Source organism: Montipora capricornis, chromosome 6, assembly GCF_036669925.1.
Source record: "Montipora capricornis isolate CH-2021 chromosome 6, ASM3666992v2, whole genome shotgun sequence".
In the NCBI taxonomy this organism is placed as follows: Eukaryota; Metazoa; Cnidaria; class Anthozoa; order Scleractinia; family Acroporidae; genus Montipora; species Montipora capricornis.
Window position 1 is genome coordinate 20,705,643 of NC_090888.1, and position 20,000 is coordinate 20,725,642.

The 20,000-nt window shown below is 41.2% G+C and overlaps 1 protein-coding gene across 11 annotated transcripts in view; it reads right to left on the reverse strand.

Annotated features, from left to right (window-relative positions):
* LOC138051761 (contactin-6-like) overlaps positions 1-20,000 on the reverse strand; it is a 55,484-nt gene that overhangs the window by 15,418 nt on the left and 20,066 nt on the right. For 10 of the 11 annotated variants that reach the window (XR_011132902.1, XR_011132900.1, XR_011132901.1 and 7 more), the window contains one exon: positions 18,751-19,067. Coding sequence is in view for 5 of the 11 variants with exons in the window: in XM_068898014.1 (XP_068754115.1) it covers positions 18,751-19,067 (317 nt within the window). In the remaining 6 variants the exon portion in view is untranslated. Of the gene's footprint in view, positions 1-7,591; positions 10,220-18,750; positions 19,068-20,000 lie in introns of those variants that run through there. The other variant, XM_068898015.1, reaches the window with a different exon arrangement.

Sequence of the window (20,000 nt, forward strand, 5' to 3'; positions counted from 1 at the left end):
AGCGTTATTGAACGTTACGTGGGCTTTGTCAACCATGCTGTTTTCCATTAAGAAAGAAACGATGGCCATGTTAGTTTCCCAAACTAAACCTATATGGGAATTGAACTGAATCAGTTTTATGCATTCCTTTTTTGATTCGGTTCAAAAGCATGTAAGCTAATGAATCATGCAAGTGAAAACACCGTATACATAAATGCACGGGTGATAGATAACTAACATTTTGTTTTTCTTGAATTAGCTTTAGGGAACCAAGGACATTGAAATCAACTTAGCTCCAATACACCCACTGCTATTGGGATCTCTGCCGCAGTCAATTAACACTTTCATTGTTTGCCTGATTGTTGCAGCAATCATCATTTTTTTTCCTGGCCAAGTATTGGAAGTAAAAGGAGTAAGGGGTTCACGATCTATGCAGCTCTGTTACTCATTTTTCTGAAATCCCACGGATGCTACTCGGTTGGAAAGATTGAATTCAGTTGCAAATACATCACCATCTAATAAACCCGGCAGTGAAATCTAACCACAAAGAAGAAGGGTTTCAAGCCCTACTTCTATGGAGATGGAGAACTGCTTTGGTTATTCAAGTTTGGTTATTCAGCAAGAAATCACTGGCTTTCGTTGCACTGGAAAAAGCCACTGCCCGCCATTAACATCCAGAACTTCAAGTCCGGATCAAACTGTTCTGGAGGCAAAAGACACTGGCCATTGAAGAAAAGAAGTCTGCCAACCTTGAAATGGAGCCAGCCTAGGGCAATTTCCCTGTGTTACTGCCTAAACGAAATATCCAGTGTCTCCAAGTCCGAATGCCAGCGTAAGAAACTCTCCAGAGGGACCAGAGAGTGGACGGAGATCTCCCATTAGCAATGCTATCTGGTTTCCAGAAGAGGAAGTGCAGTTTATTGTTTCACTTAATTTGTAATGTAACTCTGTTAGCAAAGCGAGAAGGAAGCTTTAAGGATCCCTGCAAACGGCGAAAAGATGCAAGAAAAATATATTTTCCAAACCGTACCTGAACACGAAAAGCATCGACTGTCAAGAGCTTTGCTGACGTAGCATGGCTGTGTAACAGCGTCGAGCCACAGAAAGAGCGCGAAAATTAAGCCTCGATCAGGTGTGTGTGTGAGTGTCTGACCTGGCTTGAGTCTGCGATCCAATCAACAACCAGTCCCTGGTCAGCGGTCAACTTCAAAAAAACTGCTGACCTCGATAAGGTCTAACTTAAGCCCGCTATATAGTCACGTGATACTGGTCAGCGAATACCTTGTTTTGACAGGTGCCAATTGACCATAACATTGATGTCCAATATCAAAGATGTATGGTGTAAACTAGTTACAGTGTCAAATGGAGTATTGCCTCCTGGATGAGCTCTAAACTTGCTTGAGCCCGTGATATAGTTACGTGTACGGACGTACTACGTACGTACGTATGTAGGTACGGACGTTCATGACGTCATGGCTATAAAACCAAATTTTCTCACATCGATAAGTTACTATATTTTCTTAACTATGGTGCTCCGCGCGCGCGCGCCGTCCGCTATTAAGCGATTGTTCCGTATTAGTTGAATTTTCACTCAGTCTCAGTTATCAGCTCATATACGGTACGACCTAATAGGGAAACTGTCCAAGCGTTCGGAATGTTGGATATGAGACTGGTTATAGCCATTCTGTGCTACGCGTCTCGTTGGGAATTTACCATCTCATTCCCAACGCGCGCTCATGGCATAATTGTTAATTGCTCACGCTCACAATAATAGCCTACCATACTATAACTTCACTGGTAAAAACGGTTTTAAACTAAAGATAGAAAATGCTCGATTCACTTTCGTGTTCTCACGTTGCCTTAAAAACCCATCATGAAGTTTAAGAAAGGACAACGGTAGCGTGCTTCCAGGCGGTAGATCTTGCTGTCGTCGCGAAACCGCGAAACACGTATCACACGCCATATTGGAAGCGCGTGGGATAGGTCTGTGCCGGGGTGACGAACGAAGGGATGGGCCGGGAAAGAGCGGGAGAGAAAGTCTGGCTAGGAAAACGGCGACGTCAACGGACACGTCGCTCCAAAATATAACTTTGCGGTACCGTAATTATTCTTCAATGTGTACAATACGGGCGAACTATCCTATAATTGGATGGGTACGAACGATTTTATAGCAAAAAAAGGAAATCAATGGTTCATTGTTATATGCTGACGTTGTCGTCAATGAGTTTAGTTATTTCAAGTTGTTTATTTGTGGAGTACGGCAAAGAAATGCACGGCAAATTTGTGCTGCACTTGCAGCACGAGTATTTCTCTTCTTTTAAGCAATCACATTCTTGCTTTGTGGCGTTGTCGTTGCCGTAGACTTCCCTATTGTATTTTTGCAGATTACGGTAAAGAAATCTACTAAATCCGGTGTGCTGCATCCCTTTTAAGCAATATTTTGTTAATGTAGGCCCACTTTTAGCAGCTCAACTGCCAAACCATATTAATTATTTCTAATCCTACAAGGTGAATTACTAGAAATTTTAGGTATATTCACTCGTATGAAGTGCGTGACTTAATCTCGAACCTAACAACTAACAAGACGTGTATAGGAGTCCCCGCAAAGTGCTTTAAGCTGACTGAAGACCACATCTATGAGGCAATGACTGAAGTTTACAATCTCTCCGTAGAGCAAGGTATTATGCCTGACATTCTCAAAATTTCCAAAGTAAGGTGGTGATATCACTGACCCAACTAATAGTTTTTATATTTACACAGATTTTTGAAAAACTAATGTGTAAACAGTTAACAAGCTATGTTGAAAAGTATTCCATTTTAAGTCAATTCCAGTTTGACTTTAGGAAGGGCCTTTGATACCGTCAATCATGTTATACTGTTGAACAAATTAGAGAAACACGGAGTTCGGGGAATTCCACTGAGTTGGTTTACTAGTTATCTTACCAATAGACAGCAATATGTTAGTATCGATGGTGTGGAATCTTCTAAACAAACTATTAAATGTGGTATCCCGCAGGGCAGTTCTCTTGGTCCCCTTCTTTTTCTACTATACACTAATGACATTCCTAACTGCTCCGATAAATTATCCTTTAGAATATTTGCAGATGATACCAGTATTTTTGCGTCTTCCTCAAACGCCGAGGAATTACAAAACTTAATTAATCAAGAATTATCCAAAGTTAAAGAGTGGTGTGACTTAAACAAGCTTTCCATTAACCTAACGAAAACTCATTATATGATAATTAAATCACTTAAAAGGAAGAAAAATATAATATGGGATATAACACTAACTAATAATGATGGCTCCGCCTATGGCTTAGAAAAGAGAACTTACATAAAATATTGGGGCGTACTTATAGATGATACGCTATCATGCAAACATCAGATCTCCTATCTATGTACTCGAATCACTAGAAATACAGGAATTATTGGCAAACTTACATTCCACCTTCCTTTCACAACTTAAAGAACTATACTATAACCTGATCGATCCTTATATATCTTATGCTATAACCTCCTGGGGCAGAAAATCCAAACAAAACAAAATCATGTTATTCGTCTTATGTTCTTTGCCACCTTGTATGGACCAGATACAGATAGTGCATTACCATTACTTAACTTACTGGATTTACTCACGGTTAAGAATATCTATAAACTAAAGCTTCTTAACTTCACTCATCAATGCCATTTGACAAAAAATTACCAAATATATTCAGCCAGCATTTTCGCTATGCAAGTGAAGTCCATACATATAATACGAGATATGCTTGAGTAAATTGATCTATGGGTTGAGGTGGACGATATCTCCTGAGAGGTACTTGATTTTCATATAAAGTGCAAGCAAATTAAAGGGTATGAAGTCATAGTTAATGAGGAGGTGTAAGAGCTCTCCAAACCTTTATCTGAAGGAGAGGCGGGCACTGAATGCGTTTAAACTTTCGACAGTTACTTAGTTACTAGTTTTCTCTTTTTCTAGAAATGTAATGGGTTTTTCTGGAAGATATGAAAGAATTTTTCTGATTTTTTGAAAGGTTACGAATAATTTGCAAAAAGATAAAGGCCTCTATTTTTGAGTTTTTAGTTTCCTCTCTTTCAATATTTGTCTTGCTGCAAAATATTGTATGGCGTTGTCATCACCGAGCTATGTATGTGAGTGATTTTGGTGGAAGAGTGGTCTTCCCAATCAATTAGTCGAAACTGGAGAAAATTTTGGAGGTTTCTAAGTCATTAAAGTAAAATATACTTTAGGCTGTGGTAATAATAAAGGTGTCCTAATGAAACGGTTTCTTCGTTTTTTCGTACATAATAAATGCTGTTTTTTTTTTTTTTGCCCTTCCAAAATATTTCGAAAGAAGTTTTTTTCGTTAATTATTGAACGACGGCGATGGAGCTAAAGTGTATCTAATTATTATGCATATTTTTGTTTGAAGGGAAGCATTTGTCCAATGTTCATGAAACTTAACAGAAAGTTTTTTTATTGGTGTTGTTATTAATTTGCCAAAATATTTTGTATCACATTTTGGTCACGTGACCTTGAACGACTTATAACGTTTGTATCCTTTACTCAAAAATGGGGAACATTTATACTTCAAATTTTTGAAAACGTTTGGCATTAACACGTTTAGTACAACTGTGCCTACCGAATGCCGCCGCATTTACCTTTAAGATATTTGGATGTTTATCATGTCACGTGACCTATTTTCCTCAATTGTTCATTGCTCTTAACATGTGAACGTGATTAAAAGGCGGCATGACAAAGCCCTTAGAAGGGGTCATCGAATAATCAAGAAACAAGATTGATATAATGTAGCTGAATGTTCCCCATTTTTTGAGTAAAAAATATAACTGTTATAAGAAATTTCGGGTCACGCGAGAAGAATGTGGAATATATTTTGGAAAAGTCATCACAATACCGATAACTAACTGCCTGCCAAGTCTCATAGGCCCAAGACAAATGCTTTTCCTTCAAATAGACATATGCATAATAATTAGGCTGGTTAAGCCTTAATTAATACACTTGAGTGCAAAGTACCGTGAACAGAGGATTTACCAGTTGCTTGGCAACGGGCGAAGGAACAACTGCGTGAAAAGAGATCGGGCAGAACCTCCTTAACGGATCCTCGACCCAACAATAATTGCATTAACACATTGAATCATTGACATTGTAGGGCCCGCTGACCAGTGAAACACTGTCTACGAAGCGAGGAAAAAGGGCCTTCTTAGTGAAAACGACCGCAAGTTGCGTGTACGATTCGCTCGCAAAATGAAACGTGTAGCCGCGGAAAATCCCCAGTTTTGGGCAAATGAAGTGCCCTTTTACTTAGATGCCGTGTCCTTTGTCCACAAATACAATCCGCAGAGCGGTGCAAATGTTAATAAATCACGGATATGGCGACAGAAGGGAGAAGGCCTAAAGTTTACAACAAAAGGTTCCAAGGACCCGCCTGGCGGTAGTCGTTTGCACGTGCTCGTAGCCATTGCTTACGGAAAAGGGGTAATACTAACAGTACCCTATGAAAAAATGCACGGGAGTTTCTTCGCTCAGTTTATTAGGAGCCATTTCAATATAGCGTTTGGTCGGGAAGGGGCGAAAAGAAACGCCAGACGACTCTTTGTCATGGATAACGAACCTAGCCAGACAAGCAAGCGTGCGAAGGAGGCCCTAGAGGAAATTGAGGCGGAGTTACTTAAACTTCCTCCTCGCTGCGCAGATATCCATTGCATAGAAAATTTATTCAACCAAATCAAATGTCACTTAGATGAAGAAGCTGTAACACAGAATATTACAAAGGAGTCATTTGAACAGTTCACCGCACGGGTTTTGAGAGCGTTTGATAATTTTCCTATCGAGGATATCGATAAACTAACTTTAAGTACTATTCGCAGAATTGAAGCTGTACTAGCGTCCAAAGGTCACAAAACAAAATATTGACTGGAGTGCTTCGATACAGCGGTTCACACTATCTATTACATTTTCCATGACTGAAGAGGTTTTTACTCAACGTCAAGGGCAACTTTATTCCATTTCAAGAAACTGTGTTGACTGTAAAATTGCTCTGAAAGGTTCTTTTAGGAAAGGGCATTGCGTGACAGGCATCGTTGCGTGCGTTGTCCAAAATAAACTTAGCAAAGCAGCGACTTCATGGAGTTAACTCCTGCTGTTCCTCGAGTGGTATTTGGTTCCAAAAGTGGTAGAATCTCCACCTCACATTCATCATACGAGTGTTAGTGCTGTCAATTGCTCCCACTTTGATTAAAACCAAAGGAGCATCAGAGGTGGCGAAAAATGGGGTGTCTATATTAAGTTCCAAATCTCGGCTACATACGTTTTTCGGGGTGGGCAAGTGCACTGTGTCGCCTTCCAGAGCCTGTAGAAAGTCAGCCCAGGCAATAATTTTGGGATGCCAGCGGAAGTCATTGAGGAAAATGACCTCCGCGTCCTCTACTCCTAGCCAAGCAAATGAACCAGTGGCGGGTTTACAAAAGGTCTTATAAATGACCTTCAACGGAGCTAAAATAAACGATTTGCCGCAATTTGTGTCGCCATAAATAAAGATATTTCTGTACTTTCCTCTTCCCTTACTCAAAGCGGTGTAAATTGCGGTACAAAAATCTTCTTTTGTAATATTGTGCCTTTGCAATAATTGGTGAGCTGCTTCTAACCACCTCCCCCCACAACCATGGACACATTCGCCTGTAGTTTGTTCTTGTAATAACTCGATCCTGGTCTTCTTAGCCGGGAGACACTTTGCCTCTGCTTCGGCAAATTCTTTCGCTAACTCGATAGCTTCCTCTACTGCTTTATTTCCCCGGTTTGCGATAAACTGTGCCAGAGAACGTTTACCCTCTCCATTTTGTTCAACAGCCAAGCAAACGAGTTCTAGCCGTGACGTTATACCCTTGTGTTGAACTATCTGACAGACATCGTAAACACTGAGACGCTCCGATCTTTGACTTCGTTTTTTACCCTGGCCTTTGCCCTTGTCTTTTGCCTTTCTTTTCCGAGAAGTTATTGCAGCTTCGGTCCGTGGAACCGCATCAGTAAGGTCAGGATGTCCAGAGGAATGTAACGCTTCACGATCTTCCTCGGTGACATACCGGTAGGCTGTGTAGTACGAATTATGGTTGTCACTAAAATTCACTTGAACTCCAAACTTCTCGTCCAAGTAGTTTCGTACTTGAAGCCATCTGCCCCGCTTCGCTAATTTTAAGGCCATATGGTAATGATATAGATTCATCTCGTCTCCACTCGCACACTCATTGTTGTTGTTATGTGCCTCGATGCAAGTAACCCACTGTATTACTCTAATGCCAAAATGCTGCCAGGCTTCTACAATAGCTGACGAGAAACTCCCTTTACTTGGAAACTTGGTGGTATCTGCACGACTATACGTAATCAGATATACTATTCTTTGCCTTGAAGGATCCAACGATGCCATATTCAGTTGATAAACAAGTCGTTAAACTGAACTGAACTCTCTAAGCTGTTGGGTTCCCGTAAAAAGATCGTTTACTTTGAATTCAAAATTTCGAAGACATCGCTTGACCAATCAGAACGTGCCGATTGCTCATGTGACTTTCCCTGCTTTTGAGTATGGCCATAACGAACAAACAACGTCTTGCCCTTTATTGTACCACATTGTTTCAAGTCAGAAAAGAAAACGAAAGCTGACTTTCCAGTTACCTCTCTATACTAATAGATCCGCAAACCATTACACATACATGCCTGTACTTCTTGTAGCGTGCATTTTCCTAAAGGAGACGGAATTTTAGCGATCCACAGTGCAGACTTGCACTTCTAGGCAGGTATATGAAAAAAGGAACTGTGTGAAAACACGGAAAAGGATATAATTCTGTTTTTTTATAACAAAGCCATTTTCAGACAACCCTGGTCAAAACGTCTTGGGACACTTACGAAAATGAGGCGCGAAAACACACCTTGCCTATGAAAAGTGTATTTAACCTGTTATAAACGCTTGGAAATGTTGTGGAAAGAGCCTGTTTCTGCTGTCCCCCCTTCCCCTCAGCAATGTTGATTGTGTTGAAAAAGATTGTAAGCCATAACGTCAACACTGAACCGGGGGGGACGGGGGGAGACAAAATGCATCATTTTCACCAGCTGTTGCGTTAATGTCCGAAGAGTATTGACCACGGTTGTAGATGGAATGATGAATTCCGGATGATGGATCCGAAAGGAAACCTAAGCAGTAAACTTAGGGTACCAAAAACACAACTAAGGCAATTAAATAATTTCTCCATTACTAACTAAAGACTCTCTGTCAGCCAAGATTCATCGCGTGCGTCCATATACGATATCGTTGTCTTATCCCCGTGCTAAGTAGTTTGTTACCAGAGTAGTGTATTAGGATTTTTGCATCCTTACCATTTCTCTCTCAGGCCGTATTACGAGTAGGTATTTGGTCGACAATACCTATTTGTAAGCGATATTTTAAAGCGCTACTATGACTAAACAATCAATTTTTCTTTTTCTTTGGATTTCAAAACTATGCGGTTAACCAAACACTGAGTTTAACTTACCCAAGTGGATAAAAAAACTTCCTTTTCTCCCATATAGTTCTATATATCACAATGATTAAGAATATCAAGCTTGCCTAAATCGATATCATCTAAGTACAGAGTGAATCTTCGCAGCCTTAAGTAACCCTTACCGATCCATTGCGCGTTGGTGGTGGGACAGGACTGCTCTTTAGAAAGATATTGAAGTAAAAAAGATCGATGCTGGCGAGAAAGCCTCATTGAAATTTTTGGAATGGGGTGTCATTTTCAAGTCTTTGAGGGCAACATTGTTGATTGTTTATCGGCCCCCGTACTCTTTGAAGCAACCGGTTTGTAAAGACTTTTCTTCAAGAATTTAGTGCATATCTGGAATCTCTTATAATTCTAGCTGAATCATTGATCATCACTGGCGATTTCAATATTTACGTTGACGCACCAGATGATAGAGACGCAGCTGAATTTCATGATCTACTACTATCGATGGGTTTCAAACACCATGTCAACCAATGCAATCATGAACGTGGACATATTCTTGATCTAGTGATCACAAGAGCTTATGAACCTGTTATTCTTGGCACTCCCTCGGTTGGTCGACATGTATCTGATCACACAGTTGTAACCTGTTATCTTAACTCTAGCAAAGTACAGAAAACATCAAAAAAGATCTCCTACAGGAAGTTAAAATTCATTGACATAGATAGTTTTGCCGAGGATTTAGCAAAGTCACAATTATGTTCGAAGGAATTCATTGACTTGGATGAATTAACAAACTGCTATAATTTTACACTATCTTCACTTCTCGAAAAGTATGCTCCTTTAAAGACGACTGTTCTCTGTGGCAAACGTGTTCCATGGTTTAATGGAGAAATTAAGGAAGCAATTAAATGTCGAAGAGTGGCTGAAGAAGGTGGCGTATTTCAAAATCTGAAGATGATTTGCAAGCCTTTAAGCAAGCTGGAAATTATGCTACCTGGCTGATGACTTATTCGCGCCGTGAGTATTATACGAAACATGTTCAAGAGAAGAGTTCCGATCAGAGAAGGTTGTTTAAGACTACTATGGATCTGCTCTGTGAGCCAAAGCAAGTATCATTTCCTAAGGATATTTACCCAAACAAGCTGGCGGATAATTTTGGAAATTTCTTTGTTCGGAAGATTGAAGATATTAACAACAATATTAGCGAGATGGAAGTTGGACTGCCAGCAATGCCTTTCATAGATTCTGGTGATACAAATGTTCATACATCGCTACCGAGCTTTGGTCCTCTGTCTCAGGATGATGTTCTCAAGCTAATTAGCAAAATGTCTAAAATATTCTGCTCATTGGATCCCATCCCAACTTAAGTTATTATCCAGTTACTTGGTATCCTACTACCAGTGATTACTAAGATAGTAAATAAATCACTTGAAAGTGGTTCCTTTCCGGATAGCTGGAAGGAAGCAAACGTTCTGCCTCTACTAAAATCATCGCACCTGGACGTGAAATATGAGAACTTTCGTCCGGTCAGTAATTTGCCATATATTTCTAAGTTGACTGAGCACCTGCTGCTGCTACTACTACTACTATCATCTGATCATTCCTATGATTTCCATACAAATACTTCAACACTCATACAAGCATGGAAATTGTGCGTCACGGGACAAAACCGAACATATCGGGCTGTCGAAGGACTTCCCAATGAGTTTTTAACAATACCATATTGTTCCTTGTTTCCTTGGAAAACCTGTAAAAGGAAATGATATTAGGTTTAAACCCTACACACTATTAAACGAGGGTAATGCGAAATCTGTGCAAGATGTGGCGAATCCAACAATGCGGCTTTCAGGAAGTAATTAATAAATACAAAAGCAAAACTATTGTCAAATACTTGTGAAATGTTCGTGGCTAGTCTGACGTGGCGTTTCTTCTCGGCCAAGAGACTCTTCTTAGACCATTAGAATTAATTAATAAATCTTGTTCAAAATCAAAGAGCAATAATTATTGCTTGGCCACGTTCAGCTCCCTGAAAGATCAACTTAAACCTTTTTATTCCAATGATCGAAATGTTAATTCTCCTAACTAGTGCCATGGATTTCTTTGTTGGTTGGTAATTAGGTTTTGGTGTTCTATCAAGTTCACACCTCTAAAGCTGATAATATCCTTTGCTTTCAATACCTGTGACTGACATTCCACTGAGGTTGTTTGGTAAAAAAGGTAAAGTCTGCTTCGAGCCTAGAAGGCCCATCAGACCGGCGCTTTTCTCCGGTTTCTGTAGCATGAAGCGACTAGGAGTATTTCTACTTCCCTCCCTGGGTGGGACGCCAGTCCATCGCAGGGTAACCCCCAGCGTTAGATTTGCCGGTACTCATTTATACACCTGGGTGAAGAGAGGCACCGTGAGAGTAAAGTGTCTTGCCCAAGAACACAACACAATGTCCCCGGCCAGGACCCGAACCCGGACCACTCGATCTGGAGTCGAGCACATTGACCATGAGGCAGCCGCGCCTCTCACGAGGGTGTTTGGAGTCATGACATTTATCCGATGCTTCCCATTATCCCCTGTAAGACGAGTTATTGTCAGTTTGACAGTTCTTCGTCAATATAGTGATTGCGTTAACAATAATCGTACGGTTGTCCACTTGTCCCACTTCGAGCAAAAGTTGTCGCAAATCCCTTGTTACCGACTACTGTTTTGACGAATCGTGACGACCTCATCGTCACGACCTGTCAATATTGATAGCTTTTTTTGGGTAACTCGACTTAAGTAAAGTCGACTTCCTTTTGCGCAACCTTCAATCCTAACGACCTGACATCTGGTAAGATGGATCGTCAACAGCAACAGACGACTCGACTCGTTTTGTTTATTGCTACTGCAGTGGGTGAGCCTGAAGCGAAGGAACGAGGCAGCTTTCTAATCGGGAGAAGAACACATTTTTCTTCGAAAAGCAAGGAACTGCGGTCAAAGGCGCCAGGATTGTGGTTATGCATGAATGCAGGAATTAAAAGGCACGGTGATATACACAGGATTAGAACAGTTCCCTGCTCTTAGAGGTCTCTATCTTTTGCGTTTTCTGGCCTGACGCAATATAAAAGCAAAATCGTCCTTTGATAGCAGGAAATTAGAACTGAAGCTTGCAGCGTGCTCTGTTTTTCAGTCTTCTGGTTCATTTTCGCTTGTTTGATTCTGCTTTTATCCGTTTATACATAGTTAATAGAGGTAATGGTTAGGAAGCTCGGCAAACATCAAAGGAGCAAACAAAGATGCCAAGATTTAGGTTGGAAAGTCCACGACCGTGCACAATCTTTTGTTTTGCGCTCATACACTATGCATGAATTACGTAAGCAACACGTTTCTATTGGTTAGTTCCTCAGTACGGAGTAAACAACTATTGTGTTTTGTGCACGGTCAAGGCCAGAAAAGAGAACAAAAACCTACAACAAAGAAAGGTGTCGGGTTTCATACCCATTCCCCTCTATTAACTATGGTTTATATAAACTTCATTGCAGCTCTCAGGCTGAACGAAAGTGATAAATGGTCAAGATTCTGTTAAATATGAGTATTCCAGTTTAAAATGGTATTTAGCTACCACGAAAGGGTTTCCCATGTCGTATATCTCAATGGTCTCGCATCCAAATACCAACCCTGCTCGACAGGGCTGAACTTATGTAAATTTTTTGTGATGCTATGTGTAGTGAAAGAATCGCAAGAGCCGTGCGGTGAATCAAGCAGTTAATTTATATTGACCACTGTCATGCTGATTTTGGTAATTTACAAGTCTATCTCATGTATAGTACTTAAGACACACAAAAATTAGAACTAATAACCATAGCACTTCGCATTTCACCTTGCTGTGAAATAGAATTTGAAGTGAACTCGGAAATGATCAATATGCTTGATTCCAAATGTTAATCTATTCCCATTTATATTTTATTTCCTTCAATCTTTCTGGGTTTCTGTAAGACCTATTCAATTTCCCTTCAGTTCCACGCTCGAGCCGTCGTGAAATTACCTCAAGCATAATTGAGGATCTCCCTTCCCCTTCGTAGCACTTCTACCATTTGGGTAAACTAGTAATAGACATTTACTTAATTGGCTCACGAAATTTCACAGGACGAATTCAACCACTTGTTGTGTACGCATAAAACTAGACTTTCACTGGTTCTGTGTTTTCTTGATCTAAGTATTATGGTCAAAGGAAATCAATTTACAATCATAGTTTCCATGAGACACACGTGATATTCACAGGATTAATCATTAGTCACGTGGTCGATCTGATCTGGTCATTAATACACATCATAATAGTCTCTTGACCTTTCAATTAACTCCGTACTAAATCATACTGTCACAACAAGTACGCAACAAATAACTTAAATCACTTACCAACGTTAGCGGGTTAAACGTGCTTTTCTAAATCACCATTCACAAAACAATTGCTAGGCGTTTCGCTAGTTGATAACGTTCTCAACTCCAGTAATCTAAACTCGATTAAGTCACGAGGCTTCTTACGAAAACAAATCAATCATCAAGAAACAAAACAAAAACGTCATTTCCGTTGCAGTAACATGCCTCCCCTAAATTGAAACGTTAATTTAAATAATCCAAATCTCTAAATCATAGTTCAAATGAGTACGTAATTACTTATCCTATTTACAATTCGCTCCTGTTGTCCACACCTTGTAGACACATCATCTAGTAGAGTCATCGCGCACAGTTGCTTAGATTTGTTAAATGGGTCATCATATTGTCTTGTCTCTCCGATGGGGAATGCCCGGTCTTTATTTGTCGCTAGCTTACATCAGCAGCACCAGTTTCTGGACTGGTCTCTTTAGTACTGTTGTAGTACCTAGACGTTTTCTTTTAGAGGTCAGGTTAGGATCACCGACTGCAACACTAACCTTAGGCCCCAGTTTGTCCTCATCTTGGATGACACTTATCAAGCGACCTAAGCGCCAGTTGTGGCGAGGAGTATTATCGTCCTTGATCAGGACGATATCATCTTGTGCGAGGTAACGTCTCGGGCGGGCCTTTTCTGACGAGCTTGGAGGGACTGCAGAAATTCGCCCTTCCAACGGCTACAGAATTCGTTGGTAAGGTGTTGTACACGTCGCCACCACTTCTTGGCGTACTTGTCTGCTTCTCGGAAGTTTCCTGGAGGTGGTAGAACGACCTTGCTCTTTCCTGTTAACAAGTGATTTGGGGTTAGAGGCTCCACAGTGTCGGCTGAAGTGAGGTTGCCCGCAGTCAGCGGCCTGCTTCTGCTTCTTACCACTGCTTCTGCTTCGTACATGAATGTACGGAGCGCTTCGTGGAGGCATCTTGCTATCAGCCGGGTGCTTCACGTCCTCCGAAATACTTGCTGCGTTAATTCTTCCATGATGAAATGGTATATGAAATGAATCATATATGAACTGCGGATATGAAATCAAGTGAAGCTATGATCTTCGCAGTTATGAGAGCAATTTTTGCAATTGCGTAGAGAAGCCTGAAAAATTCAGGACAACCCCGTTGAAGTTCTGAATTTTTCAGGCTTCTCTACGCAATTGCAAAAATTGCGCTCATAACTGCGAAGATCATAGCTTCACTTGGTTAATTCTTCCGCCTACCCTGAGCATACTTCGGTTGTCTACAAAGGGGTCTAGGCGGTAAAGAGGGCTGCTGTTCTTAAGTTCTTTAATTTATTCTTCACTCTGGGTTCCTCTGAGTCTACTCATTTCGTCACTGAAAGCTTCATTCTGAACTGCTTTGATGACGTTTCGTTCTGCTTCACTCATAAGCTCGACAGTTACGGGATCTTCAAAATATTGCACCACGCTGCGCTTCGTATCTCTGTTCATCGCCTTTGCTCTCCGCATTCTGGCGATCTTTGGGCACCTTGCCAAGATTCTCTTGGCGCGAAACCAGTCTGAAAATCGGTTGATTACTTCCAGCACGTAAGAGGGCTCTTTGGTGACCGCGCAAGGAACCGTTGTCTTCTTAACTTCCTTGTCGTCTACGACCAAGGGAGGCTCGTCATCAAAATCAAAATCTTGCCACTCGTCATGTGGCTCCCAAACAAATGTCGGTCCGCATAACCATCGAGAGGTCTTCAGGAGGTCCTTTGGACTTGGGCCACCAGATGCGTCGTTCGCTGGGTTCTTATCACTGTCAACATACTTCCACTGCTCGCGTTGAGTGTGGTCTCTTATCTGTTGGACGGGGTTTGCAACATATGTGTGAAATCGACGTGCTTCATTGTAGATGTACCCCTTCACTACCTTACTGTCGGACTAAAAAACTTCCTTCTATTCCAGCATAAATCAGCTCGCGTCCCAACATGCAGCTAACTCTCACAGATGTAAGTGCTGCTGTAAGTTCCAGTCGTGGTATTGTGACAGGCTTCATGGGAGCTACGCTTTTCTTTCTCATTACTAGTGAGCAATGTATTCGATCGTTGATATCTATAGGCGAAGATAGGTACACTGTCCTTATACTTCGGTGCTCGCGTCTGAGAAATGGTGTAATTCGGCCTTCTTGGTATCTCTCTTTTCCTTTTGTTTATAACATCGTGGAATCCGCATTTTATATAGGGGGGAGGGGGGGGGGCTATTTCCCTCAACCATCTTTGCCACTGGGCTTGCATTGTTTCCGGAATCGGATCATCCCAGTCAATAGCTTCCTTACATAAGAGCTGTAGCATCCTGTTAACGCGGAGTAAGAAAGGTGCGGCGAATCCTAGTGGGTCGTAGATCGAGCTTACGAAGGACAGAATACCACTCCTTGTCATCGGTCTGTCCTTTAGTGCGGTTCGGAATTGATAGATGTCGCTTTCTATGCACCATTCCACAACCAGGAAACGTTCGAGTGGCAGCGCAACGGTGTTCGGGTCGAGGTTCTTGATGTTTGCAGCTCGGTCTTCTTCTCCAATCGACTCAACAACTTCTCTTTCGTTAAAAGTAAACTTATGCAATGGACCTCCACTCGTGCACAGCTCCGCGCCCTTCTTCACTAGAGAGATAGCACTTTCGCAATCGATACGAGGCCATTATCGACAAAAAAACTATCCTTGACGAACGTGGCTGCCTCGGCTCGGTGAGCGCTCTCTCCATCTTGAGCGGCTTGTCGAAAGGCCAAGTTCACACAGCCTGGAGATGATGTTGCTCCGAACAGGTGCACTCGCATTCGATACTTCTCAGGTTCCTACGTTGGTATCGCCCTCATCCCACCATAGAAAGTGGAGGTAGTCGAGATGTTCTTCGTTTAAGCGCACCTGGTCGAACATCGATCATTCTCTGGTTTCTTGGGGTGGTTGACTCCATGATGAGGGATATACCACGCCGTCTTGTACTCTGATGGAGCCTTCTCAGTATGACCCTCTCCCACCATCTTCTCTACGAAGGCTACGTAATCTTTCTTATACCTTGGATCTTTCAAAAAGCGCTTCTTGAGCTGTTCCAGCCGTGTCTCTATTAGCTTCCTGTTAGACAGCATGTAGATCCTTTGGTCCCGGAACGGAAGCGGCATCTCGTAATGACCGTTATCTGTCTTGTGGATACCGTTGGTTGTTATCTTGATAAATCCGTTGTCTTGTTGGGACATCTCTCTGTTGTCATACGCTGCCTCTCTGGGAAATCCTGTGCAGTCTCAGGGCAAGGAATCTGTTCTCGCCGAGATGGGATTTGACCTCTTGAGTAGGTCTTCGGAAGCTCTATGTCCTCACTTTTGTCATAACTTGAAATAACTAGGCCTTCGCGACGTTTGGTACTTACAGTATCTACAGAGTGCATGGTTCCTAGTTCCAGAGGTATTTCGGGACCCTCCAGGCCTAGGCTCTTGCGCGTTTCTTCGGTTTATGAAGCATGTGTCACTCTGGTCATCCAAGACGGCGTATATCTGCACATCAGCTTCGGGTTTGTTTTGGTGATACAGCCAGACATGCTCTCTCTCATCTACTGATATTTGGAGGAGCTCTTTGCACCTTTCAAGATCATGCGATCCAGCGCACAATGCGCATTTTCTCTCTTCTGATGCACTCTGACTCGGCTCTGGTTTCCTTGTTTCGTTGCTATTGGTTGAGACGGCTACGCCTCGGGCTGGTCTTCTATCCGGGTTTGGGTGGATCTGCTTTGTGCTTGGTTTAACGTAAAGCCTTTATTTATACACGATAAGAGTTAAAGCTGCCAAGGTTGTGGGGTCGTATTTAATCTTAGACCTAGATATATTAGTTCAAAATATATAAAAATACTAAAATCCATTACATACTAAAAAAAGTTGCATATTAGATAATGTTAAATATTAAATATAAAAATACTAAGCTAAGGACAAAGCATTATCTAATATCTTAAATTTTAAAAGTATACGTAATCACTGTCTCTAATTCAAGTAGTGGAGGCAGTTGAGCTGTCGAAGAGAAAGTCTTTTAAACATTCTTTAGTAATAAGTCGTTTTTTTGATTTCCTTAAAAGTAAAAGTGTCAATTTTATCATTACAGTTAACGAAATTCCAGAGAGCTGACCCACGAAAGGCTATAGAGTCCCTTAATGATCTGCCATTGTATCTCGGGATCGAAGCTGCATTCTGCCCGCGTAATGAGTAAAAACTTTCTCTCTTTCTGAAGATGTTCCTAGAAAGGCAGTCTAAAATGTTTAAAAATTTCCACTTTGTAATATCATCTGATTGTGATCCAATTTGCAAAGTTTAATACTTGACCAGATGCCATATCGTAAGGTAAATTAAAAAAAATCCTAGCAACCCAATCGGAATTTCAGCACGCACCCCACAAAACCAGGCCATACATAATAGATGATAAAATTACACTAAAATAGAATTTCAGTAAGATATCTTTAGGCAAAAACCTGGAACGTTTTAATACTTCCAGTTTGTTCGCAAAGCTTTACTTTAAATCCAATATATGTGGTACCCATGTAAGTCTATTATCTACAGTCATTCCTAGCAGACGGGTTTTGTGACGTAACGAAAAACTGCTTTTCCTAGGACCGTCGGGCGTAGAGGTCCTGTGATTCCTTTCTTACAAAGTAGCATAACTGCATGTCGATTTTCAAGACACCATCGGTAAACTTCTTGCAAAGCCATGTTTAACAGGGCGATGGCTAAATCTGCCCACTGACCAATACAGAATATCGTGGTATCGTAGGCATACATAAATAAAAACCCGAACTGACAGTAGATGGTAGCTCGTTGGTGAATGAAGTAAACAAAGTCAGACCCAGGACCGATCTTTGCGGTATACCAACTGCTTCGGACTCATGTCCTTTTCTAGCCCCTTTCTTATCTAGCTGAGGGCGTCAAATGAAAACACAGGGTGATTTGCATCCGTCGAAGCCTCTTGGGCCAATTCAAAGAGCTCTTCGAATATATATCTTCCCTTCTCTTCCTCCACCATCTTGGCGCTTTGTCTCCATTGGTTGACGTAATGCGAAGGAAAACGGGCTATGATTTCTCGCAGCGCCGAGAAGCTGTTAAGCTCGTTTAAGTACTTAATTGTTCTCATGGTTTTTCTTGTCATCACGAGGAAATCAGCATATTCTCATAGCTCTTCCTTAACAATTTCTCTCGATAACCCTCGTAAATCTTGAATGCTTCGCTATAGCGTTCTTTTACGATTTTTCCTCGCTCTCTTGTCTCTTCGTTCTAAGTCCAAGTAGGCCGGATATCATCTTCGTTGCGGGGTCGCTTGTGTGTTCACCGAGGTAATACAGCTTATGGCTCGGGTTTACAGTCTCTTTGTCTATTAACGCGTCAAAGGCGCTATCCCACTTAGGTTAGTCCAAAACGTTACCGTTGAATACTGGTTCTGTGTTTTCTTGATCTAAGTGTTATTGTCAACGAAAATCAATTTACAATCATAGTTTCCATGAGACACACGCGATATTCACATGATTAATCATTAGTCACGTGGTCGATCTGATCTGGTCATTAATGCACATTATAATAGTCTCTTGACCTTTCAATTAACTCCGTACTAAATCATTTTCTTACAACAAGCATGCAAAGAATAACTTAAGTTACTTACCAACGTTCGCGGGTTAAACGTGCTTTTCTAAATAACCATTCACAACCACAATTCCAAGGAGGTTCGTTAGTCGATCACGTTCTCAACTCCAGTAATCTACACTCGACTAAGTCACGAAGCTTATTACGAAAACAAATTGTCAATCATCACGAAACAAAACAAAAACGTCACTTCCGTTGCAGTAACACGTACTTAGACTGATATTCTTTTCAGTTCAACTATGGAGCAAATTAGTTCGGAAAGTTAGGTCAGTGAATTTTCTTACCTTTACAACATTATTCTCCCTGTAAGTTGTAAAAGATGATCCATCCAAAGAAAATTGTAACTTGTAGGTGGTGACCCTTGACCTTCCACGTCCAGATCCTTGAGTTGCAACTGCACAAACCGTCTTCACTGAGGCCAAATCAACTTGAAGATAATCTGTTCTGTCTGATACAGTTTTTGAACACCAAACACCATACGCTCCTCTTTTTCCATTCAATCTGCCGTAGAAGGGTTGGTAGGATGTGCTAGCGATTGAGCTTGCGGTCATCCTGTCATCTGGTATAGTGGTAATGTCCTCGACTCCGACAGGAAGACACACTGCGCAACAAGAATCAGAAATATGTACATTAATCTTTATGACAGTTGCCCCGACGTTGAAAACCTTGACAGAAACCAATCAAAGCAAGTATATTTAACGATTACTCCAGTCGCGCTTGTTGAGATTGATTATGTTGTCTATAGACCTTATTAGTCGGGAGCTAATGTATTTCCGCGGGCATTTTATGAAGAAAGCAAGTCATTAGCCTAGTTATGTTCAGTGGACCACAAGGAGCCCTAAAATTGTTGTTGACACTTTTGAAAAGCGTTAAGAGGGTCTTTGTGGGAGTTTAAAAAGTGACCTGTGCGATCTTGCATGAAAACGAGGCTAAAACGTTATAAGAGGCCATAACTTCATTCCAGTTCAAGGAATCTCAACCAAACTCTCCAGATGCATTAAGTAGACAACCCTGAATCCAGTACATTAGATATATATATTAACAAGGGTCATGTGATGGACCTAGTATGAGATCGAGGCTGATAATCTATGAGTCTGTATAGCGGAAATCGTGGCCTAACTCACGAGACATACCAAGTAGACAGTCCTGAAGCTGGTTAATTGTTTTTTTTTCCCTTGATAAGATTCACACGATTGACCTGATATGGAATTGCGACTGCTAAGCTTTGCTTGATAATATGATAATTAAAGCCATATATAGAAACCAGACAAACTTGCTGTATTTATAAAAAACTGTGGCCTCTAAAGTCAACAACATGGTTTCAATTAATGATCGGTTATCACGTCATCAATTAAGCATGTAAAGGAGGCTAAACTAATCTGATTTATGTGCTTTGCATCCTAAATCATAAATTATAATAGGACTTGGTATATCTACGCAATGTTAAGCTTTTCGGAAACCGATCGCGAAAAATTATCTAACGTTTAGAAACTAGACTAGCACTGCGTTTACCCTCTCTTTATATTACAGCTCA